At 42.1% G+C, this 17,581-nt stretch overlaps 6 protein-coding genes across 6 annotated transcripts; all 6 read right to left on the bottom strand.

Moving 5' to 3' along the window:
- Positions 1-482: 482 nt before the first annotated feature.
- On the bottom strand, positions 483-2,642 carry LSM04_000534 (uncharacterized protein; the record flags this gene model as incomplete). The annotated part of the gene is made up of 1 exon (XM_067330721.1): positions 483-2,642. One exon carries the CDS (start codon positions 2,640-2,642, stop codon positions 483-485), a length of 2,160 nt encoding a protein of 719 aa, XP_067188493.1.
- A 649-nt stretch (positions 2,643-3,291) lies between these two features.
- On the bottom strand, positions 3,292-3,531 carry LSM04_004520 (uncharacterized protein; the record flags this gene model as incomplete). The annotated part of the gene is made up of 1 exon (XM_067330720.1): positions 3,292-3,531. The coding sequence occupies one exon, from the start codon at positions 3,529-3,531 to the stop codon at positions 3,292-3,294; it is 240 nt and encodes a 79-aa protein (XP_067188537.1).
- Positions 3,532-4,044: 513 nt separating this feature from the next.
- Positions 4,045-5,772, bottom strand: LSM04_000765 (uncharacterized protein; the record flags this gene model as incomplete). The annotated part of the gene is made up of 1 exon (XM_067330719.1): positions 4,045-5,772. One exon carries the CDS (start codon positions 5,770-5,772, stop codon positions 4,045-4,047), a length of 1,728 nt encoding a protein of 575 aa, XP_067188496.1.
- Positions 5,773-6,386: 614 nt separating this feature from the next.
- On the bottom strand, positions 6,387-9,140 carry LSM04_000219 (uncharacterized protein; the record flags this gene model as incomplete). Its single annotated transcript, XM_067330717.1, has 1 exon — positions 6,387-9,140. One exon carries the CDS (start codon positions 9,138-9,140, stop codon positions 6,387-6,389), a length of 2,754 nt encoding a protein of 917 aa, XP_067188486.1.
- A 1,497-nt stretch (positions 9,141-10,637) lies between these two features.
- LSM04_001043 (uncharacterized protein) lies at positions 10,638-11,348 on the bottom strand (the record flags this gene model as incomplete). Its single annotated transcript, XM_067330716.1, has 1 exon — positions 10,638-11,348. One exon carries the CDS (start codon positions 11,346-11,348, stop codon positions 10,638-10,640), a length of 711 nt encoding a protein of 236 aa, XP_067188501.1.
- A 4,662-nt stretch (positions 11,349-16,010) lies between these two features.
- LSM04_006409 (uncharacterized protein) lies at positions 16,011-16,259 on the bottom strand (the record flags this gene model as incomplete). Its single annotated transcript, XM_067330715.1, has 1 exon — positions 16,011-16,259. The coding sequence occupies one exon, from the start codon at positions 16,257-16,259 to the stop codon at positions 16,011-16,013; it is 249 nt and encodes an 82-aa protein (XP_067188556.1).
- Positions 16,260-17,581: the final 1,322 nt, after the last annotated feature.

The following is a 17,581-nucleotide window of genomic DNA, read 5'->3' as shown; positions in this document are numbered from 1 at the left end:
CACGCCATTGAAGACATAGAGGTAACAAAAAAGGGTTGCAAGAGAAGAAACAAAATTAAATCAGTCTTCATTTCGTATTCTTTCATGGTTTTTCACATAAAGAAAAACAAACAAGAAAAAGCAAATAACAATAATGAAAAGCATAAATGAGGCGAACGAGATCCAGAAAAGATAAATTAACTGCGGCCCCACAACACACACACGCACACGCACAGAGAAAAAAGAGAATGCAAGACGGCGAAACGAAGAGCAATACAACAACAACGACAAAATAAAAAAAAAGATGCTCAGTAGAATCGTGAATTCTCTTTTTTTGCCTCTTCTGCATAATTTATTACCAAGCAAATAAAATAAAATAAATAAATAAATATAAATATATATATATATATATATATATATATATATATATATATATATTGAATCCCCTACTCTAGTATCCCTCATTTCCCTTGTGTTCACTTTACATAGTATCCAACACCATGTCAAGAGGCCGGTGACCCGTTATTATCCTCACGGAGGAGATGAATGAGATCAAGTAAGTGCAATTTAGCACAATAACTTTCCGGCACGTAGAGTACCGGTTCCGTGGCGAAAAGATGTTTTACCATTTTAAACGCACTGTACTGCTTTATCGCGTTGTTGCTATTTTTGGTGGTGGTGGTGGTAGTAGCAGAATTTTGAGTAGATTTACGGGAATTAGTGGTATTCCTTGAAAATGAGAGATGTCCCATTTCGAGAAGTGCATCATCCAGGAATTCATCCCATGAACTTATATCTTTATTCTCTATTTCACGTATAATCGCAGAATCACGACGAATATCCTCTTCAGTACCCTCCATTACACATGCAGCAGGTGAAGTTAAGAGGTCTACTGTTTTTTTAAGAAGGCAGAAGGCAACCAGCCTACCTTGCTCATCCAAGAAATTATTCCTTGAAATATACTTGAATGTAGGTAACCCCTTCAAAAAATTCAAACCAGTTGTACAAAAATATGAGTCCTCTTTCGAACGTAAAAAAATTACATGACATGTGGTTTTTGTTGAGAGTGAACGATAGAGAAGTGGTGCAGGCGGCCACGGGAGCATCATGCGAGTTTCCTTCACCTTATTTACTTCATTACTTCTCGTACTAGTACTACTATTACTATTAATATTACTATCACCACGACCACTACCAGATAGAACTTGCTTTTCGGGAATACTTGCAGCGCAATAAGCCAAGTACATCATAAGCATAATTTGATCATAACCAACAAAAGAAGTTGAACGGGGAGTATCGCCAAGCACTCGTGCGTTAAGTTCAATAAGAACAGGTTTACCCTTGTTCTTGCTTCCAGGTCTGTTGTCCACACGAACTTCACAATGTGAACTCCCTTGTCGCATTCCCAGAGCATCAATGCATTGAAGAACATACGACACAACACGTCGTTCTTCGCTTTCTTCATGTAATTCAGCCAAATTATGTACAAACTCAAGTCGGTCGTACAACAATGCTGTGGTATTATACTCATAAGAGGAAGCAACACGTTTATTTCCATGAGTCCAGAATTTAAGGTCTCCCAAAACATCTCCGGAGCCTCGTGATACATTTAATCCAGCAGGGAATTTCCAACTTTTCCATACATCCGAAACAACATGTCGCCCATTATAACTGACTACATTAACCACATATTCCTGGCCTTCTATATACTCCTGAAGCAGCATATGGGACGCCTGTGTTTCTTGTACAGTGTACGCACCATTACATAACGCAAAGGCTGCATCAATATCATGCTCATTATGACAGAGTGAAACGTATTCAGAACCACCACCACTCACAGGTTTAACAATAACAGGAAATGGAATATCTTCTTCACACCTCCACTGCTTTAATTCTTTTGGATATTTTCCAGAATTTCCTCGAATATATGCCAAACCATGATCACGTAAAGTGAGTTGCATACTGTATTTGTTCTGACGACGTTTCACAGAAGTTTCCACATCATTTCCATAAAGAATACGTGTTCGATGTTTGCATAGATTTACTACTGTTCCTCTTGTTTCTGCTTCTACACCTTTTCCATCTCTATTTCCATGCATACTTTGCACTTTTCCAGGTGGAGCAGCAAAAGTAGGAGGTAAAACATCCGGAAACCGTAAAGTTGGGGGTTGCATCCCACCAAAGTGTCTGGCGTGCAAATAATCCACAAATGGAACAAGACCATCAACAGTTGTGAAAAATCCAATAATATCCCTATATCCATCGCGAATAATACCTTGATAGTATTCTTCATATACGATTTGTAACTTTTCCCGTAGTCTAGAACATGAATAAAAATATATTCCAACCATAGGACCATTATTTATACGCTCCGCTATTTCCTTCCACGTTAGTGTTGGGTAGAACTCACTACTTTCTAACAGATAATCCTCCTGAAAGTAAGACAGATGTGTCTTATCAATTGGTCGTATAGAGTTTAGGACCGATTTCATATATCGCTTCTGTCGTGTAGAGATATCAAATGCTATCAAACAGGGCAATCGCCCTTCTTCTATTTCTTTACGATCAGGGTAAACATCCAACAAACGCAAATATTGATTGCAACCCTCCTTTAAAGCGAGAGACCCGAATCCCCCAGAGAAATCATTCGCTTCCTTCTCCATGAATTAGGCAATGTACCAAAAAGAAACGCCAGATATTTTTTTCTCTGTTTTACTTTAAATATATAAAATAACGCAAAACTAATCTAAAAAAAGAAAAAAAATACGGCAATACCACAACAAACGGAAAACAACGACAACAGTATGTCAGTGCTACAAATCCCTCAATGATATCACAAAACAAAACAAAGCGAAAAAAGGAAAAGAGAAAACAAGAAAAGGTACACAATAAACTCTTACTGTTGCCTCGTGTACTCTACTACCTTAGAGGTAGACCATGACTCTAGCAATATATAAAAAAACAGGAAATTATGGATAGACTGCATACTATACTAAATCCAAAAGTGTACAAGAAACCTAAAAAAAAACATATATACGTAAAATACACTGCTAATAGCAATACCATAGGACCTCACATTATTTCTTTCACACACCTCACAAAAAAAAAAAAGCTTTTTCTCGTTATATCTAAAAAAAAAATGTACATGTATACAAGGTTGTGTATACAAACGAAATGATAGGTTAGTTATTAACTATTTTACGCCGTAGAAATTCTATTCTTCATCTTTCCTCTCGTCGAGCTTCCAATTTCATCAGTGAACCCCGTGAAAGAGTTGAGGTTGGAACAGAAAACCAAGTGCTTCTACCAGCCTTACCTGTGGAGTGCCATGCGTGAGTATTCAACACTTAAGGGGGAAGATGTTTGATGATATTCTAGCCGTGATGTTCTCAAGGAGTTCCTTCTTGGTGTATGTGTTGTACACTTCACAGGAGGTGGGGCTCGTGAAAGACGACTTTGCTCCAGTAGTATTTCTGTACAGAGATAACGATCTGTCAAACTATGAGAGGAGAGTAGTTTCAGACAATGACCATGCTGTGTACTTGTGGCCATGACACTGCCTTTTCTTTTTCCTTTTTTGTCCTTATTCTTATTCCCATTAGGTGTCCAAATAAAAACACATGGTAGAGGAATATATAAGGAGGAGGTAAGTGAAAATAGAGATAAAAAAAAACAAAATATTAGAAAGAACAAAAAATACAGCAAATACATAAATATTCCATGCATACACAACGACACAGTAAAGGTCGTTATTATTTCTTTTCCTCATTATACACCCTTCTCCCTTTATATTTCGTTGCTATTGATACAATAATACAAATATTCCCATATTATCCCCATTGGGTTCCTGAACTTCTTTAAAATACGTACAAGTTATAGGGCAACAATACCCTCAACTCTCATCTAATCTTCCTGATAACTGTACAACCATGTGCGGTTCATCATCATCTAACCCACGCAACTATGCCTATTCTTGCAATGTCCCACAACACAGCTTCCGGAAGAACCAAAAATAGTTGTTACAGCTTTCAAAGAACAGAACAAAACATTTCGTCAGAATTTCTTCTAGACTGTAAAAACAGCATGCACTTCCTTCTTCTGAGGTGTAATTTTATGTGTTTTAGAAATGTGATGTTCTATATGATTCTCATCATCGTCGATAGCTTCATCCTCAAAGTAGTATGTGTCACCAACAGTCACATTATTATTATTATTATTATTATTATTATTATTATTATTATTTTCATCCATAGAGTTGAAACGTATCACAGCAGTAGCCGAAGAAGAAGAAGAAACACGAGTTAAATCTGAAGTTGTACGTCCCTTTTTCACTGAAGAAGATGTAGGCTGTAGTGGAAACATTGATGCAAATGAATCTGTATCATCAAACTGTGCCCGTTCATCCGCGTCCATATTCATCCACATCCTCTTTGTGCGCAAAAAGAAGGCATGATTACCACACGCCTTTCCAGAGATCACTAAACCGTGACGAAAACATTGTTTAACGTAAAACCTTCGAAACGCTGATGTCCCACGTGGTGCTTCTGATATCGGTGCGTAGAAACAAAAACACAATGCGGCCTTTTGCAAATCGGACAGTGCCGCCCACCGTTCATAAGCTTCTTCTCGTGGCATACCATAGTCACGTGTGGCGTAGCGAATATATAAATGTGCACCACCGACCGGATGCAACATCATAGTGCGTTCAAAACAGTAGTATTTTAACCTCACATCCTGTGGAAGTGTAAACCAACTTGGTATATCATTCTTTGACTGACGTAGTGTCGCATTCACAGATCCACCACGACGAATAACATACTTATAGTACTCTTCATTGTAGTATGTAATAGCAGGAATAGTGAGGGCACGTACCTCTTTTAACGCAGTCACACCACACATAATTTTGGCACTAAAAAGACGCTCACGTTCATACTCCCGCTTTAATGCCTCTCGATTTTCTTCTGCCTCTTGAATCATAGCCTCACGTTCCGCTGGAGTGAGTTTTTGAAAAGCGTGAAAAGCATGAGGGCGTTGATATTCTTCCAATTCACCTAATATATCACGCACCTCTTTTTGCGAACGACGCTCTATGAGTTCATCATCACGAATAGGACCTTGTCGTATAGACCACGTTCGCATTGGTAAACAGATATCAAAGTTATTCCGGTTTAACATCAAAAAGGCATTAAAACCCTTCCAACCTTCTTTCTTACTAGGTGTCCCTAAACAAAAGGAACGCAAATGACGCTCAACATTTTTGTGAAAGTATAAATTTATCGTTATCTCACCAGTTTTCTTATCCGTATAACGTGCCCACTCTTCCTCAGTTGGTGGATCTTCACCTGTACTCTTGATTAATTCCGTTAAATGCTCTCGATTCTCAGGTTTAATAATTTCATTTTCTACCCAATGCAAAATACGACGTGATGTAACCCCCGGTGCCTTACGCATACCATGAAATCGTGTTCCGCCATCTTTTTCTCGTACATCTTTATAGAACACATACCGTTTAACATTCTCTGGATAGTAACGAATATACTTCGCAACAGCGTTATTCACAGTATCACGATAGTTTACTCGACGTTTCCAATTAACATCATCACGTTTACGAATTTCCCTACGGCAGCGTATTCCTCTTTCCTTCTCTACCATTCGTTCATTATTGAGAAAGTTGTACTTCTTGCGATTTGCTTTAGTCATACCGCGGGAGGTGCCGGGCGTTGGGTATGATGCCACAGAACGCTGGGCACAGCAAGAAAAGCACCCGAGAGATGCGAACAAACGTCGCATCATTTTCCCGTAAAGTATAAAAAAAAATAAACTAGTATATATGTATAGATCCTATCTAGTATATGTATTGCGGCTTCTCTTCACTTTCGGTAATAGCTCGGGGCCTTTTTTTTTCGTGTTGCAAGTAACTTGTGTATTTTAATAAGGCGTTGAAATAAACGCAAGGACACAAGTCACAAACAACCAATACCCAGTCTTAAAAAAAAAGAAAAACACTAGGAGAAGGAAGACTGCAAATAATACCTCTTCCTTCTTTTGTTATATTCTTTTTTTTCTTTTCTGAGAGAAATTTTGACGACAACAAAAAGAACAAAAAAAGGGGAAAAAAGAAATATTCATTAGAATGAATACTAAAAAACAATAGAAAAAATTTGTCGATATATTTACAGATGCATACATCTCCCACTGAGGCTGAACACAAAGATTTCCATATATGTGTACAAGAGGACGATAGAATGATGTAGTCTTTTTTTTTTCTTTTTCCTCTCCCATTATGCCACCGAAAAAGACAAAAAAAAACCATGTTCCACTTCAAGATCAAATGGCATCAACAGCCCAACACAACAACACTCCCGTATAAAAAGAATAATCTCTTCAACAACACCGATAACATTCGGCTATATTGTTTCCACGTAGTCTTTCCTATGCCTCCCTTGCTTAACCGCAATTGGTGGTTCTTGAGTCTCATTAGTGTCGGAATCCCTTACAACCTTCTTGGGACGACCACGCCGTTCAACTGCAATTGGTGGTTCTTGAGTCTCATTAGTGTCGGAATCCCTTACAACCTTCTTGGGACGACCACGCCGTTCAACTGCAATCGGTGGTTCTTGAGTCTCATTAGTGTCGGAATCCCTTACAACCTTCTTGGGACGACCACGCCGTTCAACTGCAATCGGTGGTTCTTGAGTCTCATTAGTGTCGGAATCCCTTACAACCTTCTTGGGACGACCACGCCGTTCAACCGCAATCGGTGGTTCTTGAGTCTCATTAGTGTCGGAATCCCTTACAACCTTCTTGGGACGACCACGCCGTTCAACTGCAATTGGTGGTTCTTGAGTCTCATTAGTGTCGGAATCCCTTACAACCTTCTTGGGACGACCACGCCGTTCAACTGCAATCGGTGGTTCTTGAGTCTCATTAGTGTCGGAATCCCTTACAACCTTCTTGGGACGACCACGCCGTTCAACCGCAATTGGTGGTTCTTGAGTCTCATTAGTGTCGGAATTCCTTACAACCTTCTTGGGACGACCACGCCGTTTTTTAACCATGACAGAGGACTCTCTGTTAATGCTAAATATCGTGTCGTCCGTAAAACCGGATTTTAGTGTGTTTTCCGTTGAGTGAGAAAGAGTAAAATGTAGAACTGGTTCACTTTGAGCTCTAGATTGAAATGCCTCTTTAAAGGGGTATTGGAACGCCATTTGCTGCAGGTTGCTCAGTAATTCAAACTTTGGAAATCTTCCCACTGCTATCATATCATGGTGTGACTCAATAGAATCAACCTTTTTTATCCTCAATTTTTCTGTAGTATCTTGGTTGGGGTAAACTTGCCTCTTCTCAGCATCCTGTGAATACAATGAACAGTAGTGGTGATAAAGCTGCGCCGGGGATGTTGCTTCACTGGCAAGTTTGTACATATTACGCTGCAATGGTGCATGTAGATAACCAAAGCAGCTGAATGAAAGCTGTGATGTCTGCGATAATTCCTCAAACGAGTATGGAGATCTCATCTTCTTAATGCCATTGTATGGATAATACCACGAAACTAACATTTCTAACTCATCATGCAGAGTTCTCAATCGTTGATAAGTTACCGATGGCGATGTCAATGCTCTCACTTCATCACGGGCAAAGAAAAGCAAGAGGAGACCCTTTCTCGCCAAACAATCCAAGAATACTTCTTCTTGAAGTGTCTCTAGTCTTCCACACACACCACGGTATAAATCGATAATGTCCTCCATTTTACTTCCTTGAAAGGCGTCCCACAGACGTGTGAGGTGAAGATCCTCTAACTCACCATTAACTGGGTTAAGAAGACCACGCTCTGTTCGGCTAGAAGAATGTAAACAACCTACATGATTTTCTTTTTCTTCTTGTTGTCCTTGCTTATGCACATTTGGAGAAAAAAACGATGTAGTACTAGTAGAAGTATTTTTTACAGCATTAACTTCATAGAAATCCAACGCATTTGGTTCCACCAAATTCATGTAGAATGCATCACGCTGATATTGATGGCGTTGGTGGTCATTTCCCACTTTCTGTTTTTCCACAATATCATTGTGGGTTTGACCATTCGGTCTATCATTTTCCAGTTTCCACTCTGAAGGCCAATGCAACGTTACGCCCTGTACTAAAGTTTCTCCATTTTCCAATATCTCTGTTGTTATTGCTTCTTCCTCTTCCCGCACAATATCCGCAAACTCTGCCTCGCTAAGATAGGGAATTTGTTCACAGTGATCAAATGGTGGACGTTGTGGTGATGGTAAAAATAATGAATTACGATGAGTTGCGACAAATGCACACCATGCGGCATCCGGTGCATCAAGGGAAGATTTCCGCAGTTGTAGAAAATTCCACAATACTCTCTGCAAACCATCACTATAAAAGTTCATATTCTCTGGACCAGAGAGAAGGGAATGTGGAACTTTAAGAGACATCATGCCATCATCGACTTTATAAGAATAGGAAGACACCGTGTTTAAATGTGTAGTACTATAAAGAGCATTACGTTGAGATTCAATTCCCTTTTCTAGAATAATTTGCAAGAGTTCTTGTAATTCATCACACCAAAGGGTTTCATCAGACAAGAAACGGTGTAGTAAGTAACGCAAAATTTTATATTCACCTACCACAGAGCGGTACAGTGGTGCTGACTCCTCATTCTTCTGTAGTTGATTTAACCATCCACTCTTAAGAAACATTTTCTCAATCATCCATGTATCTAATAACACCATGCCACGCAGACGATCCTCTGCATCTGAGTACGAGACTATACCCGTACGATTGTCTTTAAGTGAAAAAAGCATCCATTGAAGGTCCCATGATTTCGTAACAGTATCCTCATCATTACTCTTATGTTTTATTTTAGAATCTAACGTCTTAGATAACGATGATGACGACGACATCGTTGACTGTGATAAATTCACCATAACTGAAGGTGAATCATCCGACGGAGATGTGGCAATATTATGATTGTTATGCATGACAGCCCCACTCTCTGCATCTAAATTAGAGGAATTACTAGTGGAAATTCTTCGTATTTTCCAGAGTGGGGTGTGTGCAGAGTGTATAGTGTTACGTGTAGAGATTAGATCTCTGCGTAGCATAAGCATAAAGCGTGATGCATGTTGCGCAGACCACCACCGCCGCATAAAATCAGCAGAAAAATAAAGACTAATTCAAGACAAGACACTGTTCTCTTATTTATTTACTTTTTTAAAAAAATTCTTTTCTCTTTTCACAGACACACAGACAAAAAAAACCCTTTAGCCTTCTCTATGTATTCCGCTCACCCCGTGATCTACCTGGCCAACGGTTTCCTTTAGTGGGTGTGCGTGTCTCCCTCTTCCTCAGTGGGGTAACACAAGGAAGCGGGAATAACAGAAAAGAATAGAAGAAAAATAGAAAAGAGAAAAAAACCAGAGGAAAGATAAAAAAAATTCAAACAACCAACTAACTAACCAAGGAGAAGAAATGTTATTCAAAAGAGTAAAAGGCAGAAACAAGAAAAAAAAAACACCCTACATCACAAGGTCCTTCGTTATCTCTATAGCTTTCCCCACCCCATAAGCAGATGCATAGAGAAAGAAAGAGGGAAATAGAAAAATAAAAGGATCCCATACTTTTTGTTCTCACCCTATTCGAAAAGAATCGGATGATTGTACAGGAAAAAAAAAACACCGATCAATGATAAAGAGCGCGAGCAATGTCAATTCCCCTGGCTGAAGAATAGAAACAATCCTAAAAAAGGGACAACAGTATGTTAAGTAAAAAAAAAAAACGAAAAAAAGTAGAAAATGACACAAATAAAATAAATGAAATAAATAAAAACACACGCACAGGGAAAGAAAAGTAAAAAAAAAAGAAACTGGCGAACACACCAAAAAGACTGGAGAAAGAGTATATGGCAAACATACAAAAGAAGAATGAACGTTGCTATTTTCCTTTTCTTTTTTTTTCAAACAAGAGATTTGACATTCTTCAGCAATACTTTACTTGATATCACGCTCCCTCAGTTTCTTTCTGTAAACGTACTTTTCGTTTCCAATTTCCTTTTTTTGTCTTCTCTTTCCTTTTTTTTGTCCCCTCTACACTTGTACTTTCCAGGAGCAATAGAACCTTAGAGACAGTGAAACCCCGATGAGACACAAAAAAGTAACTTAAGCATCCCTTTCACGCCCGAGCTCCTCTATAATGGTAGCTACACTTCGATTCATTCGGTCACTACTAGCTCGCTGATTAGTACTATCACACACACACACACTCTCTCTCTCTTTGTTTTTTCATATATATATATATTTATTTTTATTTTTTTGAATCTTCTATTGATTCTTTCTATCATCCCACTACCCATGCCTCTCTACACCTGTTATCAGAGGGTGAAGATATTATTTTTCTTCTACCTACATGCGTAAATACCACAAGACAGAATAAAGAAAACATAGACACAAAAAAGGCCAGTAAATGCAGAGGATTATGGGGAATACCAGTCCCTCCTTATCACTCCTTACTGCTCAGTTTAAGTCCAGCAGAGAAACCAAAAAAAAAAAACTATTGATATCCTCTTTTTATATTGTCTTTTCTTTCCCTTCCTGTATTCCAGAAACAAATCTTCATGATATTCTTAAAAAAAAAAACAAAGAAACGATCTATTCCCTCTTTGCTATTCTGTCCTCATTACCTAGCCCCATTCCCGCAAATCCGGCAATGCCTCCATCGGGGATCGGGATGGAACGTCGTCGTCCGTGCGGAACCGCCGCTCCTGCGACACGCGGTGCATTCTCACTGAAACAAAGAAATCGGCTTTGTGTATTTGTCTCGAACTTCTCCCGCACTTCACGATCACGCTGCGCCGATGCATCCGTTGGTCGGAGACGCAACAACTCATTTTCGTCCCGCGCATGTGTCATACGCGGAGCAGATGCGACGGGAACGTCTGTGTTCCAGGAAAAGATGTTCAGACCCCCACGAGCAAGACGATCCTGTCGCAGAGACTGATGTGGCGTTTGTTGTTGTTGTTGTGGTGGTGGTGGTGGTTGTTCGTAATGTTGTTGATCGAATTGGTATTGACGCTCATCAGTGTGTGTGGGATAAGGTTCATAGTTCTTCGCATGCATCATCATTCCGTTATCCTTGTGGTTTATGATATCGGAATACTGTTGCCCGTGTGGTTGTTGCTGCTGGTACTGTTGTTGTTGTTGTGATGGTGCGTTACATGATGGCTCTTGCTGTACGGCGAATGGTGCTGTCATGTACGTTGGAGGATGACCCGAATAGTCACCCTGAGGGGCATGGCGCCGGCCTCTGCCTCGAGGAAGGCGTTGCTGTTGATCACTTTCGAATCCAATGTTAACCAGCATTTACACACACGTCGATAATAATAGTAATAATAAAGAATAAGAAGAAAACAGCTATCTATGAAGTTTTTTCTATCGTTTTCTTTTTGTTTCCCTTCAACGTCCTCTCTCTTTTTTTATTTTATTTGGTTTCCGTTACGAGTTCTTCTTCGATCTCTTTTATGGGTGACCGTAGACAGCTCAATATATATATAGTTTTTTTTTTTGCGCAGAAATAGAGTATTACATACGTGGGTATGTGTATATTTGTTTGGTTGTAATAAAAACAGAATAAAAAGAAATGAGAAAAGCAAGAATAAAAAATAGAAAGAAAAGCAAAAATCACCACCATATAAATAAATAAATATATATATATACATATACGGATATGTCTTGGGTGCTCAGAACACCACAACTTCACCGCAGGCGACAGAGCGAATAACGGGATGGGTCACAGTTTCTCCCATTTGCCTACACTATTTTCTCCACCATCCATCTCATAACTGCAGGCCACGCACGCAACGCCCAAAAGATTGCACCACGTCGCATCCACACCACCGTGCCATACGTGCAGGCACTCCAGGAAATCATTCAACACGAGCATAAAGGGTCAGGCATAGAAGAATTTCACTGTATACGGCGTCGAGGATCAGCGACAGTCTCCCCAACAGCTGGTGGAATGAGAGTGCCAGAAACAGCACCTTGGTGTCCACGTCACACCGAACCCCATCAACAGGGCTGAGGTGATACGCTGCGCTCCACCTTCCGCAACGAGGAGAACACCGTGACTGCGGTGCCCGCCGCAGCCCCCTTCGTCAGCACAAACAGACGCACGTTCCGCACTTCCAGTGATGTTCTGCTTTTCAACAGGCTCCACTGGTGGGGCCGGGGCGCTGCCGCCGGCAAACATCAGGTCCAGCTGCACCTCCAACACGTGCATCGGTACAGCCGCAATCATCGCAAACAAAAACGCGTACGCATCGTACGACTCCTGGAAGGACACCGGTACACACGCCTCTCGGAACGCATGCGCAGCGTGGTTGATCATCGGACGGCTGAGATTACACCGGTTGAGTATGAGCGCACTTGTTTGCTAATACTGTGGGTCCAACCACGCTAGAGCAGATGCGGAGGTGGGCAGCTCCAGGCAAGTGGCTCATCAAGGTTCTGAGTCGGTCCAGTTCCATCGCCAACTGGAGTCCGCTCTCCCTCCTGCCTCTCAAAGACAGACACAGACATACACCTTCACGAAGACATCGCAGCGTCTACAGCGCAACTCTCGACACAGCATTTCTAGATCACCATACAAACCAAAAAGAGGCAACAGAAAAAACCATAAGAGAGACAAACAACCACAGCACCAGCACCGTACATAACCACTCATTGCCTTTCAAGGGCAACATACCTCAAAAAAAAAAAAAGATAACAATAACAATAATAATAATAATAATAATAATAATAATAATAATAATAATAATAATAATAGTCACAATGAGATATAGATATTATCAAAGTAACACGTAGCAAAAGAAAAGAAAAAATGATCAATATAACTACCATGTTCTCATACGGAGATAATGTGCAAGAGGCCAGTACGAAAATCAAAATCAAAGCATATAAAAGAGAAAAAAAACACTCTTTAGAGAACGAAATAGAGTAACCTTTAATTGCAGCAAAATTTCCTTGGGATATGGGTTGCTTCGTCCCCAAATCCAAGAAAAAGGTCAGAGAATGCATTCCTGTGGTATATAGAATTAAAATAAACATATCTTGTTGTAATGGTAATTTCTCCTTATATCCCATATGAAAAAAAAAATGAAGTATACAATAAAAAAAATGAACATGTATATAACTCTTCGCATACTCCGTGAGACTCTCCTTTATGACAAGCAACTTGATATTTCTCTGTTCTATCCAGTTTGCTTCGCCTCATAGCTTCAGGAATCTTCTAGAAGAAAACCAACATTCCAGTGACCAAGGAGAGAAATACGAAAAAAGGGAAGGCACCAGGGCAATTACTTTCATCAACATGAATACTTCTTGCTTCTCCATCACCCAACGGATCATCATCTACCGAGAACAATCCATCATCTGAGGATGACGGGTGATATCTGTCGCCCAAGTGGGATGTGGAACACACCTCTTCGTACTTAGGACAGAGAATGCTGCCACTTGTGAATACATTCTTTGGCGTTATGTACTTACCTTCTTTGCAGCGGTACCAATTGTCATCTCCAAGGAGTTGCACGCTCAGGGTGCCCTTCTCACAGTTCGTATTCACGCACACATCGCCAAGAGAGAGATCTCCCATACGAAGAGAGTTACCCTTCAGACAACGAGAGTTTGGACCAATACGACTTCCGGGCATGGCCACCAACTCTCCATTGGTACAACCGGTATTATTATACTCATGCACAAAAGGGCAGTAGTCTGCCAAAAGTCCAACACCACCAAGTGCCGGGTCCTCAAAGTACTGAAAGTGTCGTGGAAGTCGTTTCTGGTGTCTGTTCAGGGTGCAGAACCCCAAGGACAGACGGTCAAACGTACAGAGTAAAAGTTTACTGTCCATGGGTTGGTTGCAGAACATGTCAGGATATGGGGAGACTCCATCAACAAAACAAGGTCTTTCCAGGAAATTGCATCCAGCACCTTTACCCCACCTCATCGTCTCTGCCTTGCCGAAGTTCGCCTTAAAGTAACCCAAGTCCTCAAACAGGGCCATCGTTAGTGCTGTATAACGCAGACTGCCACCCAAACCAACCATCAACTCGTCCTTAGAGTTGCGGCGCTCCCAGTGAGACAAGGATGTATGGCGCTGACCCTCATCCTCCAGCTCCATTCCCTTAGCGCTGGGACATCCATAATGCCTTCTCGCCATCTGTCGTGTTCGCGGAGACGTTACCATAGTCGCATACACCTTCCCACGCACCTTGGAGACATCGCGGATAATGTTGCGCATGCTCATATCCGTGAAGCTGAACCCAAGAGCGTGTGCAATCTCGTGCGCACCAATACGAACACGCATGTCTGTAGCGTCTATGAACATGGGATCATAATTCATTGCACCAATAAACGGACGTCTATTCTCCAGCCTGGCGCACGGTCCTGCCCACGCTGCCGCACCACCCGACGGCCCAGCAGCAACGTAGAGAACCATGTCGGCGCCACTTATACCAGTCGTATGGTGTTCAGAAGGAATGGTAAAGGGGAAGCAGATCCCTGTTGTAAACTTTGGTACGTGAATGACGCCAGTAATGGGCAGCACAGAGAGTCGCTCAGCATGAAGTTTGATTGCCCCGGGAATAATATGCTTCAACAATATCTCCTTTTTTGAAGTTGTCAATATGTTGTCAGCACCACAAAGGATGTTACGGTTGATAAAGTTAGGTCGGTGCTGTCCCACTTCAGTGCAGTACTTCAAGGGGTCTTCCAAATCCTTTGCGAAGACTTCAATGCGGATTGGCGCCCAGGAATCCTCAGCGACGGTGTACGCCTGCAGACCACTCTGTCCCTTGAGGGGAACCTCCCGCACCACCGCAACAGATTCAGTTCCCGCTTGCTTCATAACTTCTTCAAACGCGCAGCGGTGCGAAGCGGCAGCAGGACTGACGAAGCACCAAAGGAGCAACACCAACAGAAGTGGAGATACAAACGGCGTGGTGCGCAGAGAAACTGGCATTATGGGGAAACTTCTTGTGATTGTGTGCTTGAACCTTCTGGCTAGTTACAATGTATGCCCTACAGAGGAAGTTAAAGAACGAAAAGAGAGAGCATAGTCCAGTGTCTGCAATAAAAGTAAAAAAAAAAAACACAAGCCATGGTCGACACTGCAGCGCCGCAAGAACCGCATTCGTGGAGGATGCCCGTGCAGTCACCAACACCACCGCGTCCTGCGCTGCGGAATGGGGAGCAGAACTCTGGTCACATCACACCCACCCACACACACTCACACGCACACTCACATATACTCCCACAGTACACAATGTGGCGTTCATGCACACACAGCGTCACGCCACACATTGAAGGCCTGAAACTATTTGCCCACCGATGCTCATCCTATACCCAGATACCAAAAAAAGAAAGAAAAAACCAAAAAGGAAAGAGATGCAACTCAGACAGAGATATAGACATCACAACCGAAAGGAACCCCAAGCATACAAAGAGAGAGAGAGAAAGCACACCAAATAAACAAAAATAGATAAAAAAGAGTGACACCATCCCATTTCCCACATTAACGTCCCTTCACCCAATCCCCCAAGCACAAAAACAAAAGAAAAAAACCCATCAAAAGAAAACAAAGCTTGGTAAAGGTACCGCCGGAATGGAAAATCACGGAGCACCATTGCAGCATTTTCTACACTGCTACATAACGTCACTGGCTCCCATATAATACCAGCTAAGGAAAAAACACATCTCAAATGGCATTGCTTTATGCCGTACTCAAAGATCACATACATCGAATGACCTCTCAGATACATCCAGGAAAACAAATAGTACATAAAGTGTGGACATTGTTGTCACCTGTCCAGAGGAAGGAAAATCCAAAATAGGAACATATGAATATATACGGGTACTGCATAGGTAAATATTGGTTCACCATGACTTGAATACATTTGACGCCGAGCACATGACGTTACTGCGTCACGATGCTATGGCGTGGCGTGGGACCATTGATAATGCTCACAATCACAGCATTGGCGTGATAACCATGAGGACAACAGCTGCCAAGGCGATGGGAGCAACAGTGGCACAGCCATCACCGCCAACGTTGTTATTACCATCACCGCCAACGTTGTTATTACCATCACCGCCAACGTTGTTATTATTACCACCACCAACGTTGTCATTACCATCACCACCACCGTTGCCAGCATGATCACCGGATGGATCGTTCACTGTAAGCCGACTGCTGCCGTTGAAGGCAATAGTGCACATTTCGGTGTACTGGGGGCATGTGATTGTTTTAAAGCTCAGTGAAGCAGAAGTCTCCACTGTTATTTTTTTGCCTTCAGGACAGTCGTGCCACCGGTCGTTGCCCTTGTACTTCACCTGCACTTTACGATGGCTCTCATCACACGACACCAGTGCACACACACCGCTCATTTTTAGTGATACAACACCCTCCTGTATATCGTAATCATCCGTACTTAAGCACATCGAGTTCTCTCCAGTCAAGAAGTCAGGAAACCCACTGTTCCCCAACTCAGTGCAGGCAGAAGAGCGAAAATTTCCACTGGAGCTCACTTTAACAGGTGAAAGGAGGATGGGACAAGGGCTCTTTGGGTCTGTATTTATATCCGGAGTATCATCGCACTCAGAAAGTGCGAAGTGATCAGTGGAACAGTACACCCTCTTCCCAGTGCAGAACGCATTCGGGTAATTTGAGACGTTTTCGTCGTTGAGGCAACTCCCTTCAATGAAACCACATCCCGCCTTATGGCCCCAACTCATCGGCTCCTCCATTCCCCAGTTGGCAGAATAAAATTTCATGTCGTGGAAAGTTGCCATCGTCAAAGCTGTGTAGTAGCCACCAGCGACCACATTTGCAGAGTTCATCAACTCGTCCTTTGCATTGCGCCAGGACCACAGGGATGCCACATGTTTCAACGAGCTTTTATAGTCCAGTTCCATGCCCTTAAGATTATCGCAGCCGTAGTGTTCCCGTGCCTTTTCCTTTGTCATCTCCGAGCTCACAACCTCTCGTTGCACACCACGCACAGTGATGGTGGAGGTCATGCCGAGTTTTTTCATCAGCTCGTATTCGAACCCAAGTGCGTGTCCAATATGGTGCGCAGCATGGCGGACGCTGAGTCGCGGACTTACTGACGGATATGGAACAAAGTTCAGGAGACCAGCAATTGGACGACCAGAGGACAAACTAGCACAGTAAGCACCAAGCGGACCTCCAGGCCTCGCGGCCACGTACAGTACCATGTCAGCATTGGGAACACCTTCCGTTCTGTGGGTCTCAGGAACAGTGAGAAGGCTGCAAGCACCGCTTTCAAATGGAGGGATAACCAACGGCTCACTCTCGCGGTCAACGAGCAGACGATCGGCGTGCAGTTTGACTGCAGTTGGAATGATTTTCTCCATCAGGTTGGTTTTCCGATCTTTATTCAGGATAGTTTTCTTATCGCAGATCCACACATAACCACTGAAATCTGCTACATGGTCACCCTCATTGACGCAGTACTTCGTACCATCCTCCAAGTCCTTCATTGACGTCACGATGCGGATCAGCTTCCGCTTAGATGTGG

The sequence above is a fragment of the Trypanosoma melophagium genome (assembly GCF_022059095.1).
Source record: "Trypanosoma melophagium isolate St. Kilda chromosome Unknown ctg36segment0, whole genome shotgun sequence".
Taxonomy (NCBI): Eukaryota; Euglenozoa; class Kinetoplastea; order Trypanosomatida; family Trypanosomatidae; genus Trypanosoma; species Trypanosoma melophagium.
Note: the sequence above shows the minus strand (reverse complement) of the source record. Positions and strands in the feature narration are given on the sequence as shown.